The sequence below is a fragment of the Patagioenas fasciata genome, chromosome 1 (genome assembly GCF_037038585.1).
Source record: "Patagioenas fasciata isolate bPatFas1 chromosome 1, bPatFas1.hap1, whole genome shotgun sequence".
NCBI classification, from domain to species: Eukaryota; Metazoa; Chordata; class Aves; order Columbiformes; family Columbidae; genus Patagioenas; species Patagioenas fasciata.
In genome coordinates this window covers 188,092,052-188,116,401 of record NC_092520.1, presented here as the reverse complement: position 1 = coordinate 188,116,401, position 24,350 = coordinate 188,092,052, and the positions used below count along the sequence as shown (strand labels likewise).

Below are 24,350 nucleotides of genomic sequence, written 5' to 3'. Positions count from 1 at the left end.
TTAGGAGCACTGAGAGGTTTTGTGAGAAGGTACATATGGCAACAGTCACTCCGGGCTTTCTTTAGAGTCGATAGGAAGAAACAGAGGTGATTCAGTTTGCTATAAGTGTCTGAGACAGGTCAGATTGTTCACACCCTATTTCTTCTCCTGATTCTGAATTCTGACATTAAGAGTTATTCCTTGCACACTAATTCACAGCAGATTTTTCCATGTATCACCATTTCTGTAGGAACAAAGCAACCACCAAAGGTAGTTAATTTACTGGTGCTTTATAACTGCTTTGACCTACTGAAGTGTGAAAATGCTGCACTGGCTGAGAATGAAGACAGTGTTTCAAAAGGAGACCTCCAGTGGCTTTATCCACATAGTGACCATTACAATATACTTGAGATTTCTACCAAATGCAGAGCAAGAAAGAGAAAGTTGATGGTGTGATTGGCACAACTGCTTTTGTACTGAACAGAATCACCCAGACAAATGCTGAAAGGAGATAGCAAACCTAAGGCTGGAAGGGACGCAGGGAAGAATAAAACAAACATTTTCTGGGTGGGGCAAGATGAGTAAGCTGTTTATTCTGTTCTCCAATCCTCCAGCACACTGACTGAGATGATGAGAGACTTAAGGAGGATCAAACCTACCATTCTCTATTTCCAAGAGTACCCTACATATGGATTATCAAAAACATCATGTTTGTCACATCTGTGAATGTTTCAATTGGAAAGACAGATTCTGCAACTCAGAAATAAGTGCTTTCAAGAAGGTGAATGAGTGAGAATTTTGTAGCCTCTCTGTGACAGAGCTGTTGAATAGGGTTATTCTCTCATATCCAAGTTCTGGAGAATAATTTAGGACAGTTAACACTAGATCAAAATTTCTCTTTAATGACATGGCAGAATGCTGGGTTTGACACTTTTAGTGATTAACACGGATGTGAATCATTCCAATTAGGAAGGTTATAGGATTGCAGCCATCAGTAGATGAATGACTTGGGTTTGGGTTTCATTTTCATCATCTCCACATGGAGTTATGATTCTGCTTTCCTAATGACTGATAAAAATTGCCAAATGATGAGGGAAAAAGTGCTGAAGATCATCTGTGTGAAACAAAGATGATATGGGGCATTTGGGAAAATATTTCATGCCTTTCTCTGCTCGATGGAAGCATTAGTGCAGCCAGACATAGACCATGGACAGATAGATACTTGCTTTGCAGCCTTAGTTATGTGGATTGACTCTGTCCCAGACGTTTTGCTGATGGAGAGAGGCATATGAGCTCTTATCACTCTAGACAATGGCAGCTGAGTGAGTTGGAAGTACCTTTATCAACTGTGTCATCAAATTCAGCTGAAATGGCTACCTGTGGTTTTAAGCCAAGTTTACTCACTCCCTTGTGAACCCTCACACACTTCTGAACTTTCAGGTGTATTGGTATTATTTTGTTATTAACAGATATATTGGCCATCCAGAATCTTTTCTCTTGAATTTGAGCCTTGTCGTTCGAATTCACACCTTTGTGAACAGATTGTAGAAATTTAACTACATTTTGAAGATAAAGATGAATTACTGCTTGAAAAGAAGTAATAATTGACATATCCTATGTTTGTGTCAAACTGTGGTTTACAATTCTGATTTTTTGATTAATGATATTTATAGTCTTACAAATTAAGATTACCACCAGTTTCATGCAACTTATAGGACTCATGTACCTGGATATGTGAAATATGTAAAATGTGACATTGCTTGTTAGATTAGTTATTAATTATATTGCTTTCAGTGGTTACTATTTCCTAGCATTTCACAAAAATGATAGCCTAAACCTTATAGCAGGCTTATCCAAAGTCCACTGGAATAAGTGCAGGACTGATTTTTTTTATACAATTCTGTTTTTGTATAATTTCAATAGGCCAAATTCATTTATATGAATGTAGGAAGTCATTACATTTGTGTTTAGAGCTAATATGAGTTCAGTCTTGTAATACACTATCCCAGGAATAAAGAAAATGCAAAGGTAAAGCTGCAGTGAATTCTGTACTACTTGTCAGTTTACAGCTTACTCTGGAATGAAACAAAGCGCTTAACGTGTGAATGCGCTTAGTGTTCAAATCCTGCATATTAAACATAGCTTGTTCTTGAGTAATTCTCAACTGAATTCCAAACATTCTTTTAAAAAGTATTTTCATTGAGAGATCAAATATGTAATCAGATTTTCAAAACTGACTTGGTGTTGTGATTTCTAGTGGTATTTAGGAATTGTCGGTTCTCCTAAGTACCTCTGCTTTAAAAATCAGCATGTTATTTATGTGTATTCAGAAAGAATCCTGATAGTTTCATTTCATTGTAGTTTATACAACTGTGAGAATTTAATACAAACTAAGTTCTTGGATAATTTCGTAAAATTACTAGTTAACTTAGTAAAATAATTATTTAAAAATAAAACTTATTAAAAATTTCAGATTTACTATAAAAATATAACAAGAACTGTCATAGAAAAACTTCTCACTGGACAAGTCATTGGGAAAGTATCTCCACTCAAAGTAACTTGTGGTGAAGCTCACAGGCTCTACAAGAAGAGAAATGATCAGTGCCTAAAAAAAGTTGGCTTCAAGCAGACCGGTGGTTGGTGTTTTGATGATCTGTGTAAAAAATCCCAGGATGTTTCAGGATCCTTGCATGTAGGACAGATCTGTAACAACATGTTTTCTTGCCTATGCTAAAATAGTTTTCTTAAATAACTCCTAATTTCCTTTCATGCTTCAGTGTCTGAAGTCAGCAGTTTTATCTACAATTTTCACTTTTTTTACCCCCTTTTCTGAGTCCCTGTGTCTTGGCCACAAAAGAAAAAAAGAAATATCAGCACAAACTTTATATGCATGATAAAATGAAAAAAATATGTTGCTCTTGTTGCCTCAGAAGTCAATAAGAATACAAAGCTTTTTTGTGAACCTGGACTTGGACTCTTTTTATGCAGTTGTTTTCACATGAGTATATAGAAATACATAAGATAATGATCAATGCTGAAAAATTGGTTGTATGGTCATAGAAACTGAGCAAAACCTAAACTGTTCTTTGTTATATTTCTATATATTTTACTGCTATTACAGACTTCTAAAATTATTCAAATAAAATTAATATTTCAGTAATTATCTAGAATCCATAGAAACATACTTTAGCCTTACTTCTCTTTAAGTTCATTCTATGGGTTTATTAAAATAACATTATATTGCATTTTGGAAGGTAATAAGTGTAATAGTATACATAATCATGTATGTTATGCTTGTTAAAACCATTAGGTTATCTGGTCTATCATGACAATGGCACAGTTACTTTCTTTAAAGCGTATTTGATGTTCTGTCCACTCTAATTTTAACTATTGCATCTAACTGGGTCACTGAATCTTTTTATTGCTAAACCAGGCTCAGTATGAAGTACCAATTCGGAATTTAGTGATGTGGTTAAAAAATCACTGGGGAGTAAGTCAAAACCAGCAAGATTATTTTAATTTCAGCTGAATTCATGTTTGAAGTGCAGTTGTGATAATCCTGTTATTGGAAAATACTGTACAGCAGTCACTAAAAAACAGGCACTGGGAGACATATCCAGCCATCACTCTGCATCTGAAACCTGCACAAATGACACTTAGAAAGCTACTTGTGGAACAGTGCCCCTTTGCTTTCAATTTTACTTAATCCTACATAACAGCAAACTTTCCCTTTAGACACACATACACAGCTCCTTCTAAAGAACATCAGACTCATATTAAAATAAGTTTGATCTTTGTATTTTTTTAATAAGTCTAACTTCTTTTCTTTTATTTTATTTTTCTTATTCTTCTTTCCTCTCCCTACCCCTCAAGCTATCTAGCAGCATTTTGGATATATATAACAGTGACCAGGGAATGGCACCAGCTAATATGAGTCTCACAAATGCTTCTTGCCCAGCTAATCTACCAGTAAAAAGGGAACTCACAGGTAAAAGAACTCTGAGATTTTAGTATTTTAGAATTTCAGAAGTGATAGTGTTTCTCTTGATAGTTGAACAGATCTTACCCATGAAACTGATGTCTGTATTTTTTTTTTCTATTTGTAGTTCTATGTAAGTAAAAGAACAAAGACCAAGGAGAAATGTTTTCTTTCTGTTCTTCTCTTTAGCAATTCAGATGCCATGTTTACCCCCTGTTTTTTATGAACATCATGCTTTTTATAAACCTAATTATTTTAGGAAACATTGTGGATTCTTCCACATGTTGGCTCCTAAGCAATGGCACAAATAAATTATCATCCATTAAATTTGTTCCAGGATAGAACAAACAGTTCTTTTAAAACCTTACAATAAGGCTATTCAAGGTAAATCTATATTAGTAGATTAGCAGCTTTAAAAGTTACATTCAATTAATCGAAAGAATGCTAACAACCATGTACAGTTTATTAGTGTTACTCAGAGGAAACAGTGAGTTTGTTCAATATCTTACAAATCTGATTAACTCTTGCATTATGGGATATACAAATCCATATTCGCATTAGTGTATTGTAAGTTTTATCCTGATGTATTATAAAATAGAGCAAGTTGGAAAAAAACACCCCTCCATAGCATTTGTATATTCTTAAGTAAAAAAAGTGCAATAAAAAGACCCTTAAGCAACCTGCCAGTCTTGCTCAAGTACTAGTACTCATAGAATATAGGTTTGCTTCCGATCTTGTTTGATAATAAAAAGAGTAATGAAGAAAAAAAAACTAGAAGGCTGCTTTTTGTGACAAGAGGCTATTTGTAAAGGTTGAAGATGTACTAGAATTGCAACTTAAGGACTGTTTTAATAAATGTTACTTTCTGTCAGAAGCAGATACACGAGCAATGGCAAAGGAGAGACAAAAAAAGGATAACCACAATCTCAGTAAGTATATCTATATCTTTCATCTCATTAAATGTAATGTATGGGAAATGCAGAAATATACATTAGCTACCATATCTCTGCTCTTGTTCTAGATCAGCGTCTTACCAGGGTAATAAAATTGAACTTGGTCTGCAAACACAGCCAACCACACAGCTTTTTTTGCTGAAATTAATTTCTGTCTTTCACTTTTGTCTTTCAAAATACTTTGCATACTGTAGCATCTCCTGCTACAATGTTTTTATTCTTTGGTTATACATGTAGCCTGCACACTTTACTTCATGTTGTGTCTAAGTATTACAGTGCAAAACAGACAAGAAAGAAGGCAGGTGATGAAAAAACCCCACAAAATCAAACCAAACCCCCAAAACCAAACCAAACCAAACAAACAAAAAAAAACCAAAAGAAAAACAAAACACACCACAATGCAAATATAGAGTCTTCACAACTTATTTACTGGAGCACCCAAGTGAGAGGCTGTATCCCTCTATGGGCAGTTGTAAGGAAAAAAAATTACAGAGAATATCAGCCAACTTTTAAACATTAGTTGAGCACTTAAAGTTGTGGAAATTGTACCTCACAAAAGGAGATCAAGACTCATGGTGGTCTGACTCTGCTCTGATGCATACGCCCCCTAACCTCTGTAGGCTGGGATACTCTTCTGTTTCCTTCATGGAGAACAATTCAGCCATGTACAGAGGTTAGGCATTTCAGTTCTCGAGGAATAGTCTTCCGTAGGGAGAGTTTACAGGGCAATCACAGAATCATAGAGTCACAGAAAGCTAAAGATTGGAAGGGACCTCAAAAGGTCATCTAGTCCATCCCCCTGCCAGAGCAGGGACACCTAGATGAGGTTACACAGGAAGGTGTCCATGTGGGTTTTGAATGTCTCCAGAGAAGGAGACTCCACAACCCCCCTGGGTAGCCTGTTTCAGTGCTCTGTTACCCTCACTGAGAAGAAGTTTCTTCTCAAATTTAAGTGGAACCTCTTGTGTTCCAGTTTGAACCCATTACCCCTTGTCCTACCATTGGTTGTCACCGAGAAGAGCCTGGCTCCATCCTCGTGACACTCACCCTTAATATATTTGTAAGCATTAATAAGGTCACCCCTCAGTCTCCTCCAAAACTAGGAAAGGTGGTAGTTAAGAGTTGTCTAAACTGCATGGGCAAAGACAGACACAAGCTTACAATTAGGGATGCCAGGTGTTCCCGTTGCCTCCATTGTTTATTTTGGTTCTAGATCATCCTTCCTGAACACAGAAGATATATCTGAGAACTGTCCCTCACCACTGGCAACTGGACTAAAGGCTGTGTGCCAGGATGGTAGCATGTAGACATGCAACATCTCTCCTGGTTTGGCTCCAAGTGTATGTTTCAGCACTCAAAGACTCTCTGGAGATAGCTCTACTATCTGATGGCTTGGACATATTAGTGCATTACATATAAAGGCCTTATTAGTGTGATCTACTTTCTTATGAGTACCAGTATTTTTAGAGATGGTCTGAAAAGCCAGGTTTTGGAACTTTATCAGAATTATACAAACATTTATGTTTCAAGTTGAATTAAGGTCCACATTTTATAGAAATGTTCTTATACATTCTCATACCAAGGAAGAACTAGAACAAAGTTCCTTTTGAAAAGTTACATCCTCAATGAAAGCATAAGAAGGCATTTAAATTTAAGAAACGGAATCCTTTCTTCACATAACAGCAAGCATTTAAACCATTACTACATCTATTTTGTTGTGGTGGTTCTGTTTGTTTGTTTTCCAAACAAAGAACTAAGGGTGCAATATTTGCTTGTTATATGGTCATCCTGTCCATGTAGTTCGAAAAATTTTCTGGTTTGGCTTTGGTACAATTTGCTACTTGAAATATTATTGATAATTCAGGATAGTACTGGAGCTGCAGCAGACATAAGTCAGTAAGGTCCTAATGAAACATGTTTCCAAGCTTCAAACTTCCCCCTCCACCTAATTCACTAGTATGATCACTGGAAGTTTCTTTTCTGGAAAAACTGCAAAAATAGGAAGAAAAAAATTCTGTATGTGTTGACTTGTAACAATTTTTTTCTTTGCCCTGTTTTATAGTTAATGTTTAGTTGACCACTTTTTGATTAGTATCTTGCAGAGCTTTTCCACACCGTAAATATTAGTTAAACTACAGCTATTATGCCAGGGCTGCATAGCTAATACACATACTTTAACTTTGCCATTATTTTGCCAACATAACTGAAATATACCTTTTAAATTTTTCAGTTGCTATGTGCTTCTGTATACTGTGTTCTCCTGTGAGATCCAGCACATTCATGCTAATGGGATGTAAGGGGTCACTTAATGGTACATTCAGGAGAATTAGAAATGTGTCCTGAATATGTGAATCATGACTACAAAACGTGAGATGCTTTAATCTGTTGAGGGAAATTGCTGTTTCTAGAGAGATTAAGACAAGATAATACATCCCACCAAGACAGAGCCTTTCATTAGGGTAAATAATAACATCTAAGGAGTTTCCTGAGCTGGAATTATCCAGGGTGGAAATACCTGACTGCTGCATAAACGCAAGGGCTTCACACAGACAGGAAAACAGCTTTATGTATTGGAAGAACTAAAGAACTAGAAGTGATCTATCTGTTGGGGCTGAGACTGAAAGTGATATGCTCATATGTCTGTGAGAAGGTTGAAGTCAGCCTAGGAACTCCCACTAGGCCTCCTTTGGCTACACACTTCTAACTTAGCTCTACGAGGATTTTGTACTTATATTCAGCATTAAGACATCAAACTTCAAGTGCACATCTCCATACATGGATGAGGGAAGCATGTATCCATCCTCCCCATGTTCTAGACTCATCAGGTTTGGTTTAACAGAGTACAGTGGCATTAACATATTGAGCCCAAGGTAAGGTCTTCCAAGAAGCAAGGGATAAGAGAAACAGCTCAATGCAATGCTAGGGATGGACCAAAGCTGCATCCTGTCCATTCAGTGAGGTTTGGACTGAGTCAAAGTACAACATGGAGACAAGTGGACAAAAGTGTGACTTCATGCCAGTAGAATATCACTGCTGGTCGCTGACAGCTAGCAGTAACACAACGGGACTACATTCTCACCGATTATATTTTCTGTGTCACAATTATCTACAAGAAATCCACCAAAGCTATGAGATGTCCTTTGGGCCTATCCCCCAGAAAATGTGAGGTTTCTGCATGTAAAAGTAGCTGGAGAAACACTAGTGAGGAAGTAGAGGATAATTCTCTTTAAATTGGTGAAATGAGAGGTTCACACATTCCAATCTGGATACCAGTACATTGCCAATAAACTAGACTGAGAGAACAAAGAAGGCAAACTAATTTTAAGAGCCTTACCTTCTCTTTTTTCTGTTTTAACTGAACTACAAGTAATCCAAGATACCATATATAGTTTGTCTTAGCAGGAGCATAAATTTAAGTGGTTTAAATTGTATTTTTCTTCATTTTCTGTGTGAGCGAAAAGTTATTGTAAACACACTTTTACTGTCAGCCACCAAAGGAAACAGATGTGCAGGGGCTGAAGTGTTTCTGAGTCACAATCTTTCTTCATTTCAGTGAAGGGATATGGTTGCAGTTTTTTACTCTCTATGGTTTGAAATGTTGATATCTGTAGATAAGGGATAGTGAAGTTGTTAACTGTGCGCTGTAGTGGGAGTTCTGCGAAATTGTGAAATACTGGATGAGTTGTCTTGCATCCCTATTGAAGCAAAACTCCACTAAGCTGAAAATGCCACTATGTGGGAGCAAGATGGAGAAAAGATACACAAACATAAGAAAAGGAGAAGTGTTACCTCATGTTTAGACAATATGTGACTATTTCATTCTGTAAGAATCTAGTTGTAAATGGGGAAGAAATGTACAGGTAGGGTAAGACACAGAAATGGTACAAATCATGGACTTTCTCCTAAGAGTAAGTCAGAGACAGGTAAGATATCATGTTGGGACTTTTATTTAAGGAAGAAATTTTCTGCATATTAACAGACTTGTTTTAAACTATTTAAAATGTTTTATGTTGAATTTCTCCAAGAATATTTCAGCATAAAAATAGTGACTGTGTCTTTTTAACAGTTGAGAGAAGAAGAAGGTATAATATTAATTACCGAATCAAGGAGCTTGGCACACTCATCCCCAAGTCTAATGATCCGTGAGTTCAACAGTCTTTCCTATAATAATGTTTATAGTTTAAATACAGGAAAAAAAAAGATGCATGTAATGGTTATAGGATTGATGGGATACAAAATCTTCTATGCTGGGTCACTGGCTCAGATCAGGCTGTTAAAGTAAAAAACCTTCAACAGATTTTTGCTGTCCGTTGGGAAAACTTATGTGAAAGGTTAATAAAATGAAAGCAATTCCAGGATGAGAGACTGCCACATCAGGGGAAAAACAAAACAAAACAAACAATAAAGGAAAAAAAGAAAAAAAGAAGATAAACCAAACAACAGAAAGTCCATCTCTCTGTCCCTGGCAGCAATAGCGTGGTGTCTCTGGAGGAGTGATGCTTTCAGCCCTTGCCACGGGCCCTCTAGTGGGATAAAACAAAATTCATGTTGTCACTGCCCTTTGACTAAGGAATAAAAAAATCACCTTAAGAGTCTGTAGACTGAACATTTTTCAAAAGTTCTCCACTCAGTGCAGGGAAAACAACAGTCCTAAAATTCCAGGATAAAAATAATAATTGCTATATTTGCTATAATAATAGCAATTTATACTAATGAATATGCTTATAGTAACACAAAATGCATATTACTTAAACTATATCTGCATTCCCTTAAAGCTTGTATTTGTCATCAATACAAAAAAAACCACCTCAGTAGGAAAGCCTGTTGCAGGATCAGCAATAATAATTCAGTGTGATACTTAATGCTGAACTTTAGCCTTAGATTTCTCATGTCACTCAGGGAAGCCTTAAGACCACGCACTAGCATGATTGTGACTTGCATAAAATTGATCATAGCAGATTTTGTCTTTGTCATTTGCATGTCAATACAGACTTGCATGATACTTCAAATGAAAACATCAATTGATATTTCAACCTCTTATTTTTTTCCTTCGGACTAAGAAAGTTTTGAATTATATTAAGGATTTCTATAACAATATGCAGTTGTGTGAGAATTACATAAATACAAGGTTGGCATAACAAGCCACTTGGAGTGAAATCACCAGAGAGAAAGTTAACATACCGCACCCATTTTAGAGAATTCATGAACTTGGCTCTGTCTACAGCATCTATGTGATGTTAGATAAATGAGCATGTTCTTGCTATTAATATAGAATTAGGTATTACAGCCGAGTTAAAATAAGAAGTGCTTTTAGTACCTAAATAAAGTTTTTGCCACATGTCAACCATTGCAAACACAGACTGGTAGAAGAGTTTTAATTTTGCTGGTGCATCTTTCAGTATTCAAGAGCATTTGGGCAAATAATTGAAAGATTTCTGAGAAAAACAGTGGATGGCACTGTTGATTTGCAGCTATAAAGCAATAGTGGAAGCAAGTTATACTGCAACCAGCAATGAGCATGATGTACAAATTCCAGTTGCAATTTTTGATGGCCTACAGAGATGTTTCAGTTACATGTTTTGGTCTGGTTTCAGGTGTAGTTTATGAACTTTCTTAAAACATTAACACCCAGGGTAATCACTTGAGGTCTTCTTAAAATGCATGGTTTGGAGCTGCAATTTTGCTCCAGTAAGTGGACGATGGATTTTACTCGGAGATTTTGGTATTGTTACCTGATGAGACAGTTTCAGGTGTAGATCCTGAAGACATCATCTTTTGTTGTTTTAGTCTGCAAACCCATGACTGAGTTCAACAGTGTGACTGCCCCAAAGTGGCTTGTGTTTACAAAAGCATGAGGTGAATTTAAGTGTTTGGTGTTCTGAGGATTGCTGGTAACCAGTACTCCTATTGAAAATAGGCCTTTTTAAAAACTTTCAAGTTGATGTTAAAAAAGAGGCATCCAAATGTGCAGGATGCTTTTGAAAAATTAGGTTATAAGACAGTTTTGCTGTAGCTTGGTGCCAGGTTAAATTAATCCAAAGAAGCATAAACCTTGTTTTTTTTTAATATATATTTGTGGGTGGAAATACATCAATTTGATTATATTTTGTTGTTTGAGCAGATCAAAATTATTATTTCTTGTTGGTATGGTCCTGTGTTGCCGAATCATAACTCAGTGTCCTTAGCCTCTGTTTCAGTTCTTGCGTTTTCCTTCATAACACCTTACTGTGCCCCCAATCTGCCCTCTTCTCTTTGAAAGAAAGAGATGTCTTATCTCTTACAATACTTTATCTGTAACGTTTTATGACATATAGCATTTTCACCTCATATATTGATTTTAGAAGATTCTTCTTATAGTGGGAACTTAGCTATAAAAGGAGAAACATTACTGATGCTGGAACTAATGACAGTGAAGAAAATCAACCTCTGCATTGAAGAGCAAATACCACTATAACTAAGCCATTGTGGTTAGCATGCGTGTCCCACATGGCTCACTTCAAGATATTGCATTCAGACTTGAGAACAGAAAAGGACATTTTTGATGCTATTTGGAAACCTTTTAAGATTTATATTTCTTAGAAGTGGTGTGTGGGGTTTTTATTTCACTTTTGTTTTGTTAGTTACATAGTGAATTTGTTTGGCTCCTGCAGAGCTTCCTCAGGGACTTTCTTTTGACTGACTTAAACCCCTATTCTTTTAACTTTTTTTTTTTTTTTAAACTTAATGATGAAAAGGGTGGATTACATTGCTTAAATGAATGGGTGTTTTAAGTTCACTTCATCAGCATTAGAAAATGGAGATAAGTTGCAAAGAACTTTGACTCCTTTGTTTAATTTTCAGTGCTTAGATATCTAAGTGGTAGATGATTCAGAAATGCAAACCAGCTATACAGAATAATTCTAAAATAGAATAAAAAAAAGGGCCCAAAATGCCCAATCATATTTCGCTGAAAAGCTCATAACCCGCTTCTTTAAATCTGCATACCTTTCGATTTCCTTTGGGTTCAGCCTTTCAATATCCAGGTTTAGGTGGACTTGATGTTGTGATAGAGTCTGCAAATGCCAAGAGAAGAACTGTTTTATGGCAGGTGGACGAGAATTGACAGAAATGTTAAGCAAAAAGAAGACTTTCCTTCAAAAAATCTAGTCGTTTAACATGGATGTTAGGAGAAGCACTGAGGACTTGGCAGAAGCAGTGGGTTGCTCTCTCTCACTCCCTCTCTGCATTTGCCTCTGCCTGATCTTCTGTCTGTTGCCTGTGAACTGACCCACTAATAGCCAGCATGGCCACATTTCTTATAAAGGAAAAGCTTGTGTACACTCATGCTATTATGAAATGAAAACTTGCTGCCCCTCTCAGGAGAATACACTTTGTAATTGGGCAGGTCATCAAAACAAGTACAAAGTCCTTCAAAGTATTTCTTTGAACAGGCATAGTTTAAAGATAATTTCTCAGAAACAAGGAAAGAATTGGTCTGCAAACATAGTTTCAACTTCACAAATGCATTTGTTATTAGTAACTGCTCTGTGGATGTCAAGCTGTGTGACTATTATCCTCTCCCAAACTCTGTTTTTGTTCATCAGTTTTAATTTGAGGTTATTGGATGCTCTCATCCTTCCTATAGGAGTTCAACTTGTGGAAACTAGTGAATCTCCTTTGACTTCAACAAAGTTACCTTAATGGAAATGAGCTGAAGATCAGTCTCATGGCTATTTTCTCCTAAATGAGAAACTCTCCTAGGTGAGAGTTACATGTTTTGGTCTGAGCATTTGAGATTTTTGGAGAGATTTAGCCTTACTTTAGCTCTACTTTAGGTAAAGTGAAGAGGAGCTAGGGCTCAGAGACTAATAAAACACATCACTTATATCTCGTGTGGAAGCTGACCAGATCTGCCTCTCTGGCAGTTTGAATCCAGACATTATCCCTCTAGTGAAGATTTATTTCTACCCATGAGAAAAAATATCATTACAATATATATAAAAATTCAGACTTTCAAGGCAACGTGAACTCGAAGTAAGCAATATCACAAAGGTTGTTAATCATGTGTAACATGAATGAATTTAATCAGAAAAAGATTACAAATACAGACATGAATATACAGCTTATTGTGCCAATCAGAAAAAATAGCCAAAAATAATTTTGTCTGAATTTGATTTTGAATTAATAACATTTTATAACTGACATGAAATTGTTTGTGAATTCACCATGAAATATTTACCAAATATGTGACATATGCATATTTTTCTCCTGCTGTTACATGTCTTAATTATTTCCAATTTGCCAGCTACAGATTAATTCCTAATTTTGTAGTGTTACATTTTTATGTTCAGACCATCAGTCCAAAACTGGCTTCGTTTTGTCTTAATTACATGCTAGAAGGAACTGACACCCCTTGCCTAGACAGACTGTGTTTCTCCAGAGTTTATACCACAGGCATTCTTAATATTGTAGCACTTTTCAAAGTTGCCATGAAAATGTCCTAAATAATTTGTTTTCATTTCAAATTAAACTGAAACCTACCATAATTCTGAGCTATATACAGCACATATAGCTCACATCTGAGATGGCAGTAGAGATTCCCAGTTTGAAATGTTAATTTTAGCTTCTCCTGTTTATTCAAGAGTGCTCTGGTGTAGACAGACAGGCACCTCACTACCTTTTAAACTCCACTGCAACTCAGGCATTAATAGGGACCTCCCAGTATTTTACCTAACTTTCTGAAGAGGTCTGAAGAAAACAAGATTATGATGTGGTGATCGCAGTCAAAGATTAGTCCAGAAAATCAGCATCATGTGTACTAAAAAATTCCTTAACCCCTACAGATTGAGCATAGGTATCCCTCAGGCAAGGAGAAAGATTTCTCCTAGAAGGGAGTCCATGGGATCCTGCAGGAAAAAGTTCTGTCCTCCCACCTGGGCAAGAAGTACAGGGAGAGGAAGGAAAAAGCTGAGACACTGCCAAGAGATGATTCAGCTATCATGAGGGAAACAGATTCTACACTCGGCTCCCACTCTCACCTTCAGTTTTATTTTTGTTTTTGTTTTTTTTTTACCAAGGAATGTCTAAATGAGAATACATGCCCATTTCAGCAAGCAGTCTCTGATATTTTGGCTTTGTAGACAGCAGGGTCTGAGAAAATAATTATTTTCTCTCTGACCCCCTCACCTTCTAATCCTGAAATCTGTGCATTCCTGACACACATCACTGAGACAAGGGGAGGTCTCAGTGTGCTGGAGCCCAGTGGTTTGTGTGCTGCCCAGAGAGGACAGAGATTTCAAGCCCTCTCTGACCAAAATGCTGGTTGGCCCAAATCGCTAGCGAATGATCTAAATTCTAGGATATGGTTAAACACCGTGATGCTTTTTCACAAATATTTTTTTGCCTGTTCTTCTGGGTATCTTTAAAGCTATCAGGTCACAAGTTTTTATCCCTAGTACAGTGCAACAGGAAAGGCAGGTGCTCTGGTTCCCTAAATCCTGTACCTGCCTGGCTTTTGCCCTACACATTCTGTAGAAAGACAACCACCTTGGTGGAAGTCTCTAAGGGTGCTTAGTCTTGGGCATAAGACTACAAGGTTCCTTTAAGCACTTACTTACCCTGAGAGGCTGAATGTGAACCATAGGCACTTCTGCAATAAATCCACTCCAGATCATGATTTTACTCACCATAGGTGAGCATGTGGGTAGGAGTAAATCTCATTGACTAAAGTAACCAAGGAATAATGGAAAGTGATGATTGACTGGAGTGTAATTTGTATTTCTTTTTGACTCTGTAAATGCCAACATATATGTATTTGGAACAGGTACTAAAAAAATACAGCACTAAGGTGGTTACTTGTCATGCACAACCTCAGGTTCCTAGCAGTTTAAATAGCTTTTTCCTTCTTTCTTTCCTTGCCTTATAGAACCAGAACCTCTATCAATCTTCTGTTCTGTCTAAGCCATCTTGCAGTGAAGTGGGTAGTTTAGATAAAACTTTCTGTCTGTATATTCAATGCAGAGGGCCCATCCTGTGTCATAAAGCACTGAACTTTATTAGAAATTATACATTTTCAACAAATGTCATTGTTATTTCAGGGGCTCTAAGACTTTATATAAAGGAATACATGGAAAGCTGAGAAATGGGTACATGAAAGTCCTCTTGCTAAAACTGCTTGCAAGCTGGAAGTTTAACAATTATTTCCTTAATGATGGGCAGTTTTAACCTTATTTTTTTGTAAGGTTTTTATTTTGAGTTCTGCATGTAGCTTTGGATTTTAACCTGGTTTATATTGTTTCAAGACTTTCGAATGGGATTTTTGTCATTCCATAACCATTATGATTACCAAAGTATGATTTGTCTGGTCTGTCATCAATGAGGAGTAGCATTCAGCACAGACTATTTTTTTCTCAACAAGCGTAAAAGCAACCTCATTAGTAAGTCAGGTAAAAGGAGTAGTATATTCAAAATGATCTTTAAAAATTTAAGCTTAAGTCCTCAGTAATGTATATTTCCTAGTTCATTAATGCAGAAATACTGCACATAGATTTTAATCTTAGAGTTAATAATAAAAGCAATTTTCACTAAAAATATAAAAACTGTAATGGTAGAATCATGATATTGCATTTAGCTCTCCCACAAAAAGTCACTTTATTACTTTCTTTTGACACTTATTTTCATTCTGGGATTAATTTTACTATATAAGGGCTTCTTAACTATTCTATTAAAATTTCCATTCAGAAGCAATAATATCTAAGAGTGAATAATAGTCATGTAAATCATTATTTCATATTAATGTAAAAGATTTTGTAAGTTCTTATGAATTCTGCTGACATGCACAATTGTGAAAAGGTTATCTCTACATTCTGCAGTGATATGCGCTGGAACAAAGGAACTATTTTAAAAGCATCAGTGGAGTACATCAAGTGGCTACAAAAAGAACAACAGAGAGCTAGAGAATTAGAACACAGACAGAAGAAATTAGAGCATGCTAACAGAAGACTTCTACTCCGAATTCAGGTTTGTATAAGAGCATCGCTATGAACTACAAAGCTTTCTCAGTACTTATCCCTCGTCAAATTTTATTAATCTATATAATTTTTCCCCAAATGGCATTTATTAAAGATGAATTGGCTTTCCCTAGTTATTGCTGTGTGTATTGGGGAGGGGGTACTTTTTAGATTTCTAGGAAATTCCTTTGCTAATTAGACTTTACATAAAGGAATACATGGAAATTTAATGAAGTATTTGTACAAATAGTTTCCTTATGTATGTATCAGAGCCAGAAAAAGACAAAAAAAAGAAAGGAAAAATTATATCTCTGCAGCCAAAAATCAATACTAGACACAAAATTCCCTTCAGTACTTTTGTCTTTCCTTTGTAACCATTTCACACATTTCACTTCCTTGGGTATAGTGCACCATGCCGTATCTTCTTGTGACCTAAAGTAGCAAAACATGGCCCTGCATGGCTGAAATGCACAATTTAAATACAGACACATATGAAGACGAGACAAATAGATAGACAGACTTAAAGTCCTTCATCTTGTATATGGTGATTTGCACATATATCTATCTGTATACCATAAGCATCATCAAGGAAATTTTCTTCTGTTTTTCTGGATAGCAGTGCATAATGAGCCAGAAAGTTGCAAAGTTTTTGTGTCACCTTTATTGGGTTCCATATGCAATGGTTTTAAAGACGCTGTCCTATGTCTATATTCCCATAGGATGCTTGTTTAATGACAGGAGGGGAAATAAAAAACACTCAAGTGGTAAATTTCCATCGCTTAACAATTTTGTATTTTAAAATCTAGTCTCACAACCGGACAAAAGGTTAAATTAATTTGCATGTATGATCCATATACTTATTGCAATAGTTCTGAAGACACTGTTTCATTTTTAAAGTCATCATCTAATTGTTTTTGTTTGAAATATTAGGAGTTAGAGATCCAGGCACGTGCACATGGCCTTCCAATCATGTCTTCACTCGGTGCTGTCGATTTAGCTGCACAGGTCATCAAGCAACAGTCTTATCCAGAGGAGAACTCTGTAGACTACTCTCAACAAATGCCTCTGGCACATGGACCAAATTCTGATGTTTGCGATGGATCTACAGCCTTTTCTGATCCACTTTCACACTTCACGGATTTGTCCTTCAGTGCAGCATTAAAAGAGGAACAACGGCTAGAAGAAATTTTACTGGATGATACGGTGTCACCCTTTGGAACAGACCCACTCCTGTCCTCCACATCCCCAGCTGCATCGAAAGAGAGCAGCAGGAGAAGCAGCTTTAGCACAGATGACGGAGATGATTTATAAAAGCAGAAAGGGGCTCATACTTCTCTAAACCACTTGCTAAAAGACTGAGTTGAATGTAAGCATAGTGTTTGTGCTTATTTTAAATACAAATAAGGAGAGCCACTGTGAAGATAAGTTACTACATGATGAGGGTTTAAATCAACCCTTACTTCACAGGAATACTAGGTGGACATGAAGTCATATCAGTTTGCTCCAAATTCACATCCTCTGTCCACAGCTGACATTTGCACAAATCTTTCTTCACTGGGATTGTTTTTATTATTGTTCCATGACTTTTTGCAGCACTATCTAAATAGTTACCACAAAAGGAATAACCATGTTACAAAAGTATATTAAAAATCTGTCTTCAATCTGCATTTACTATTCTCTGCTATAAGCTTGTTTTAGTAATCTTTTAATTTCTTTTTTTATATATATATAAATAAAAATTCTACAAAACATGAAGCAATAGGGCACTATTTAAGCTGGGAACTATACATATTTTACAGGTTCTAAATTCTTCAAAAACAAACAGTAATGCTTTTGCACAGGTGAAGTGAGCATGAAATTTAAACCGTGTAGGCTTGTCTCTAAAAGGAGAAAATCCATTGAGCTTTTAGTGGAATTCCTTTTTTTACAAATTTGTAGAAAATTATCAGACTTTTAATACATGTTTTAATGATACAGAAGAAAAATGGAAACTAACATAATGGCAGAGACTAAAATGAACTCGGACAGAAAAAGATAGGACATTTCAACAGAGAGACGGTACAGATGTGCAAGGGTCAACAAAGATGCTCCGTGTTACAATTAGTACAATTTAAAACAAGCACTGTTGGAAACAGTGCTATGTCAGCTGCTTATTCCAAGAGTATACAAACTGTGTCCTTTTCTGTGCGGAAGCGATCAGAATTCAGGGACACAACAGTGTGCTTCTGGACAAAGCTTTCAGTGTCCTTTGGCAGCTCAGTAAGATTTTACCAAAGGGACTCTGCTTTATCCATACACATGACTTTGATCCATTTGGAAACAGAGGGAAATTACTAGATCCTCGTTGCATACACTTGAAACAAAGAGAATTTAATTTCAAATTTGGCTTTGGCTTCACTACAGAAGACGTGAAAATGAAGAGTTTTCAAAGCAAAGGGGATATTCAGAAGTGCTGATGTGATGCACTGCTTCTCATAACTAGCTTGCTAGGAAGGGGTGTTCAGAAAATGTGTTTTGATGAGTCAGTAAAGGGTTGGCAGTTAGAGGGTAGCAGAAGGCATACCATTTGTACACATAGTGAATTTCTGGAGGGTGATGTGTGTTCCTGGAGGACACTGAGTGCAATCATTCTAATTGTAATATTAATACACAGGAAAATAAACCAGCACAGGTTCTTCATAACTCTTCCTCAATCAGAGCAAAAAGATCACATTACAGAGTGCTCTAATGATTCAAAATATGTTCTGAAAATGTTTTGCTGTTACTGAGCCTGCCTCATACCCCAGAAGTGTCACAGGATTTGAGATAGTAAGAAGAGATGTGCACATTTTAAATGCATTTGAACATATCCGAGAACAGAGCAACTGTTTTTTTTCCTGCTCTCTCTTCTGTTATTGGTACCTCACAGTTCTTCTGAGCTTTGTGTTCCTTCAGGGCTGTAGCCCATTCATGACCAACTCAGTGCCACAATAGTTTACGAATTGGAAAGTTAGCAGCGGGATAATAAATTACATCCGGATGTCTATTAAAGATAATGGGGTATCTGATTTCACAAGAATAGTTACGTTTTTAGGAAACCCAAGGATTTCTCTGAGCCTATGCAAAATGCTTACATGTAAGGTGTATGAAGCAGAACTGGTCTTCTTGTTGTGTATGTGTGGGGTCCCAGATAGCCCCGCACACACTTGACCATCAGAAGAGGCTAAGATACACTTCCACTTCATAGTTAAAAATAATAACAACAAAAAATGGTCTTTCTGGAATGGAAAGACAAACGAGTATTAACCAAAGGTAATGGAAAATAGAAGTGATTGGCCTTTTAATCAGAGTGCTTCTATAAATTGAATGTATTACAAGAGGAACTGCTTTGTCACAGTTTTGCCAAAGACTAACTAATATCGACATTTAAATACAAAATGTGATGAATTAAAAGTAACATTTATATTCACATCATGTCTAGAGTAGGATGTGTATTGTCCATTTCAGCTGATGAAAGGAGAGGATACTTGGTTGATATCAAATGCCATTTGTCCTTGTACTGAAGTTTCTACTACATTAGTTTTAAATACACCACTGTGCATTGCTCATAATGGAGAAAAATAAATTAAATATGAATGCATTACATGATTTTCCCATTGAACTTTTACATGGGAGTTAGGCCATACTTCTGAACTACATTGACTTTAAATAACATCTTGAATTTTATGACTTTTATAAACACTGTTCTAAAAAAACATTACAGTGTATCCATTAAATTTTTAAAAGTTGCTTTTCATTCTTCTGACAGTTGCTTCAATCGGAAGCATTAGTTGTTTTTTTTTCCTATTTCTTTTTTCTCTTCCTTCACAAGAAACCTAACAGAAGATAGTGAATGCTCCTTTTGCAATATACAGTATTGCATCTATCATTAAACATATCCAAGCTGTCTTCATTCACACAAAATCCCCAACCCCCTTGCCCAAAACACTAAATGTATCCATACCTGTAAGTGTATCTCTCAGTGTATTCTATGGCAATGTTTCACTACCATTTTCTTTTTTTTTTCTTTTCCTAGTAGGATGTCCTCGTTATTAGTATTTTAACTAATAACTATAACCTGTATTACAGCATCACCCTTGATACTAAGTGGTGATACAGGGTGCAAGAAGCAATAATTTAGGACATTCTAGGGACAAATAGGTGGCACCAAAGGTGTTTAGGAGGTGCGTGTGCTGGTAACCATCCCCTAGACTTTCTGCAGTGAGCACTCCCTCTCCCACCCCAGGTCTGGTGAGGCTGCTGTGAAGTTGAGAGGACTGTGAGAGCAGATCGTGATCCCACTGGCTTGCACAGAAGAAAGGGATTTCATGACTAGAGGAATAAATCCTGACGTCCTTCCCCAGGCAGAATTTCTTTGCCGTCCAAGTGAATTTTATTGGGCCAATACATGATGCAAGCAAAATACACTTTTTAGCTGTTTCCTGCAGAGATCCGTTTAATGAAATCTCATGAAAGAGATACATAATATGTCTGTGGCTCTGGGCCTAGAAAAGAATTTAAAGACTTATAGAGTTTGACCTCAAGCAGGGCAGGGGGTGAGGGGAACCGGCTACTTTTGTCAAGATGTATTAAATGAGTTCTTGCTTGCTTTTAACAGCAGCTGTTCAAAGCTGGTGGAAGCATTCTTACAGAATACACAAAACAGCAGACTGATAATTACACAAAAGGAAAGGGAGTTGAAATATTAACATCCTGTTTAATTCATGAAATGGATATAGATACTATACTAAGAACAGAAACCTAAATCATTTAATTGCACACAGTGTGGGTAGTGTGAAAAGCTACAGCAAGAGCAAACAGTTTTAACAAACAGGAACATGGTTGCTTTATGTAGTAAAATAACTAATTATAATTCAGTCATTTAATCTTAATAAGAACATTGCTATTATAATACCTTTTGACTTTAATAGGGCTGTATATATCAATGGAGGATGTAAAATTATTGTAATTTAAAATTATGTTAAGTTTCTTAGATAAGTAAAGGCATTTACATTACTATTATGAGACTGTAGAATATTTTTATAATAATTACTATTTTTCATTGTTAACCATATAGTATCCTGTTTTCTAAGTCAATGTATGCAGACAGAATGTACTTCATTACACACTGTACATGCAACCTTTTCAAAATTACATTTTATACATGCTGGTATTTTATGTTTATTATATGAATACAATTAAAGGATTGAAATTAACACATCTCTTTATATGTCCATTGTGAAACTTCTCTATCTGGTCCCTCAAAGAATGCCATCACTAGAAAATATAATAAGATCAGCTAGAACATTTGAGATACCTAACAGACAAAACACTCCACAATTGCTAAACATTTAGTCCATTGTGATAAATCATGATCCAGTAGCCTCCCATTAATAAAAATAATTGATACAGGCTTTAATATGGTGTCCTGCCACCTGCTTATTCCTGCTGCTAAGGCTTTGATTTATGGAAAGTGTTTTCAGAATGTTGCAAAATTGCTAGCAGGCACGATGATATCAGTTAAATCACTAAGAAGCTCTACAAAAACCTTTTAATGTACTAGATGTTCCCCAGACAATCTAGGAAAAACAGAATATTGTATTTTAAGATGTAAAACATTTTTAAAAGCTGATAATTAGGTAGCATTTGGCACTAAAAGATACTCTTACTTAATGAATTAAGTAAGGATTGAGATTTGATTTTGAATTCCTAATATCAAAAATACTGCTTTCTTTGGAAGATATTTGGTGCTTTCTGTGCATGAAATGGTGCAAAAGTTTTTGAGTAGTAATATATATTTCAGCTATAAATTTGTAATAGTTCATTGTTTCATGTAAAATAGTGCTCATTGTTTGTGTACATCAGATAAATATTCTATTTGTAATAAAGATGTTCTCCAGGCTCTTATTTCATCAAATCATTCAGACACCCCTATCAGTATTAAGCAAGAATATTATTATAAATATTATTTAAAGTTCAGTGATTAGCCATGGAAAGAAGCTTTGCTTGGGATTTGATCATAAAACGTACTCAGCTCCTTTGTGAGGGACTGAGAGCCTGCAGTTCACTTTGAAGAAAGGCAATGCTCAGCCTGTTGCAGACTCAGACACTTAACGATTAAATAAACAGCATCAGAAAATAAAATCAAAAGTTATTTCAGAGAGTAGAAAAGCACTATGTTATACATGCTTGATTAAAAGTAGTGATATTTGCAACTGACAGACAAACAGATTTAATGTCAGCATTGTTTGTACTGACAACCAATGGGAGATTAGAGGAAAATGTATGAAGTTGAGATAATCATCAGACCAAAAGTCTAATTGTAAAGGAGGCTGCAGCAGTGAAGTATGCTAAGGCTTATTGGTTAAATCACTGGTACCCATCAAGTTAAATATATCTATCAGTTTCATTAATTGGCAACCACAAGACAAGTGTTCTGTATCCAGAGTGGTGATGATTTTGATATAATCCACCACATTGTGGCTAAGTATATGATTCATGTACTAAGAAAAAGGTGCCTCCAGGCTATTGTTCCTAGCATGGATTAAAATTTACATATTGCTTCTCCTTATGTCAAAACATCTGGTGCCTGCAAATGGTAACATTTTGTTAAAAAGTTTCACAAGATAGGAAAAGTGGATTGGAAACATTGCATGTGAATCATTGAAGCATTATAATGGAATAAGAGGCTGAGTTATGAACAGGCAGATTGAATAATAGTATAGTCAGAGAGATTCATATGCTTATGAGTTTGATAGACAATACTTTGTATAAGAAGGGGAAATGCCCCAAATCATAAGAAATAACCAGTATTTGTTTTCAAATGTCACTGAGATATGTCATCTCAGTTACTTTCCAAACTGTGTTTTTCCCCCAAACAAGATCCCTATAGCTAAGTATATGTAGTTAGTGCTAAGATTGTGGCTAATAAATGAATTTAATTCACGCACTTTAGTATGTCAGTATCCCTAATTACCATGTATTATGATTTCCTCAGAAAATTCCATTACTTTTATTTTTACTCTGCTATTTTACAACAGTTCATCAGGGTATATGAGGGTAGATCTCAAAAGATTTGAATGGCCAGTTATCCTGATCATCTTACTTCCTTGGAAAAACTAACACTTGCCTCAGCACCTAGACCCTAGACTTAAGATCTTTTTCTCTTTAATTTCTAAGTAGGACTTAATATGTTAATTTTCATTAATAAAAAAATGGGTTTTTTGGTGCTAGGTTATCCAGAAAGCTACATCACAAACTGCTGAGATTAGCAGATATATTAATGTTGGGAACTTCACTCTGTGTGAAAGGAGGCAGTAAACTGTGTTTTCTGTTAAGTGCTTTGATTCATGTGATACTGTACCTATTAATTTTCTAGAATCAAAGCACAAACATTGCTAGACAGGTGTTGTGTTTGCAAAAGAGGAATCATTCAAAAAGTAATGCTCTCCCAAAGTGCTTTTGGATTTTGACAACTTCCTCCTTGGATTAGATTTTTTTATTCTCTTTTAGGTCTCTGGAGTTCAAGCACATAACATGTACATGCCCTAAATCACCACCCAACGATATCCCAGGACCGTGTACCTGTGCAACACAGGTAGCAGTGACAGCAATCGCTCTCTTCTGCAACCAGTCTCACCACTGGCAGAGTCAAATGAAGAAAGCCTCCGGTGGTGAGCCAATCCTTCCACCTCTGTGGGGAGAGACACCTCTTCCCCAGTCACACTTTCCACCTTGATTCGTTCCTTGGCACTGACACAGATCTCCTCATCATCCTGCCTCAAATCTAGAACATAGTCACCTTGCAAGCCAGCTAATACCTCACAGGTTCAAAATCCATAAGTGCAAAACAAAGGTTACACAATCTAGTTGCCCACAATAGCCATAAGGATTTGGGAATGCGCTTAAGCCTCTCTGCAGACCTCCCAGGCTTCCTCCCACTGAACATGAGCAGGGGTTGAACAAGAGGGTAGCCAAAGCCCAGCACAAGCCAGGGATTCTTACTACTACAAACCCTGTGAGAACATCAATTTTGTGAATAGTGGTTAACAGGAGTTTGTTTGGTGATTTTTTGTTTGAAGCATTTTTCATAAATGCACATTTGTACATTGCATTTAATTGTAATGGACTTGCCTTCAGTGACCAAATGGTTCCAAATTGTTTAATATACAACATTTGGAAAAAAATCAATTACCTAAGTATTTTACATACTCTCCCAGGAATAGTCTGAGTTTAAGGAAATGTATATTTCTAAAACATACAATGATAACATTAAGATTTCCTAATTAATGCAATATAATATCAATTAGTTGGTCTGTGTCATGGGTGCATTTCTCATCATTAAGGGGAGGAACTTCACTAAGAAAAAAATCCTGTATTCCTACAGAACTATTTGGAAAGTAAAGTGAATAACCAAAGTCATTGCAGAAATAT

General features: G+C 36.1%; 1 protein-coding gene across 6 annotated transcripts in view; it reads left to right on the top strand.

Annotated features, from left to right (window-relative positions):
• TFEC (transcription factor EC) overlaps nucleotides 1-18,934 on the top strand; it is a 68,646-nt gene extending 49,712 nt beyond the window's left edge. For 5 of the 6 annotated variants that reach the window (XM_071803323.1, XM_071803326.1, XM_071803328.1 and 2 more), the window contains 5 exons: nucleotides 3,853-3,967; nucleotides 4,831-4,887; nucleotides 8,978-9,053; nucleotides 15,762-15,909; nucleotides 16,830-18,934. In XM_071803323.1, coding sequence (XP_071659424.1) covers nucleotides 3,853-3,967; nucleotides 4,831-4,887; nucleotides 8,978-9,053; nucleotides 15,762-15,909; nucleotides 16,830-17,210 — 777 coding nt within the window. In that variant the 3' untranslated portion in view covers nucleotides 17,211-18,934. The remainder of the gene's footprint in view (nucleotides 1-3,852; nucleotides 3,968-4,830; nucleotides 4,888-8,977; nucleotides 9,054-15,761; nucleotides 15,910-16,829) is intronic. The other variant, XM_071803325.1, reaches the window with a different exon arrangement.
• The last annotated feature ends 5,416 nt before the right edge of the window (nucleotides 18,935-24,350 follow it).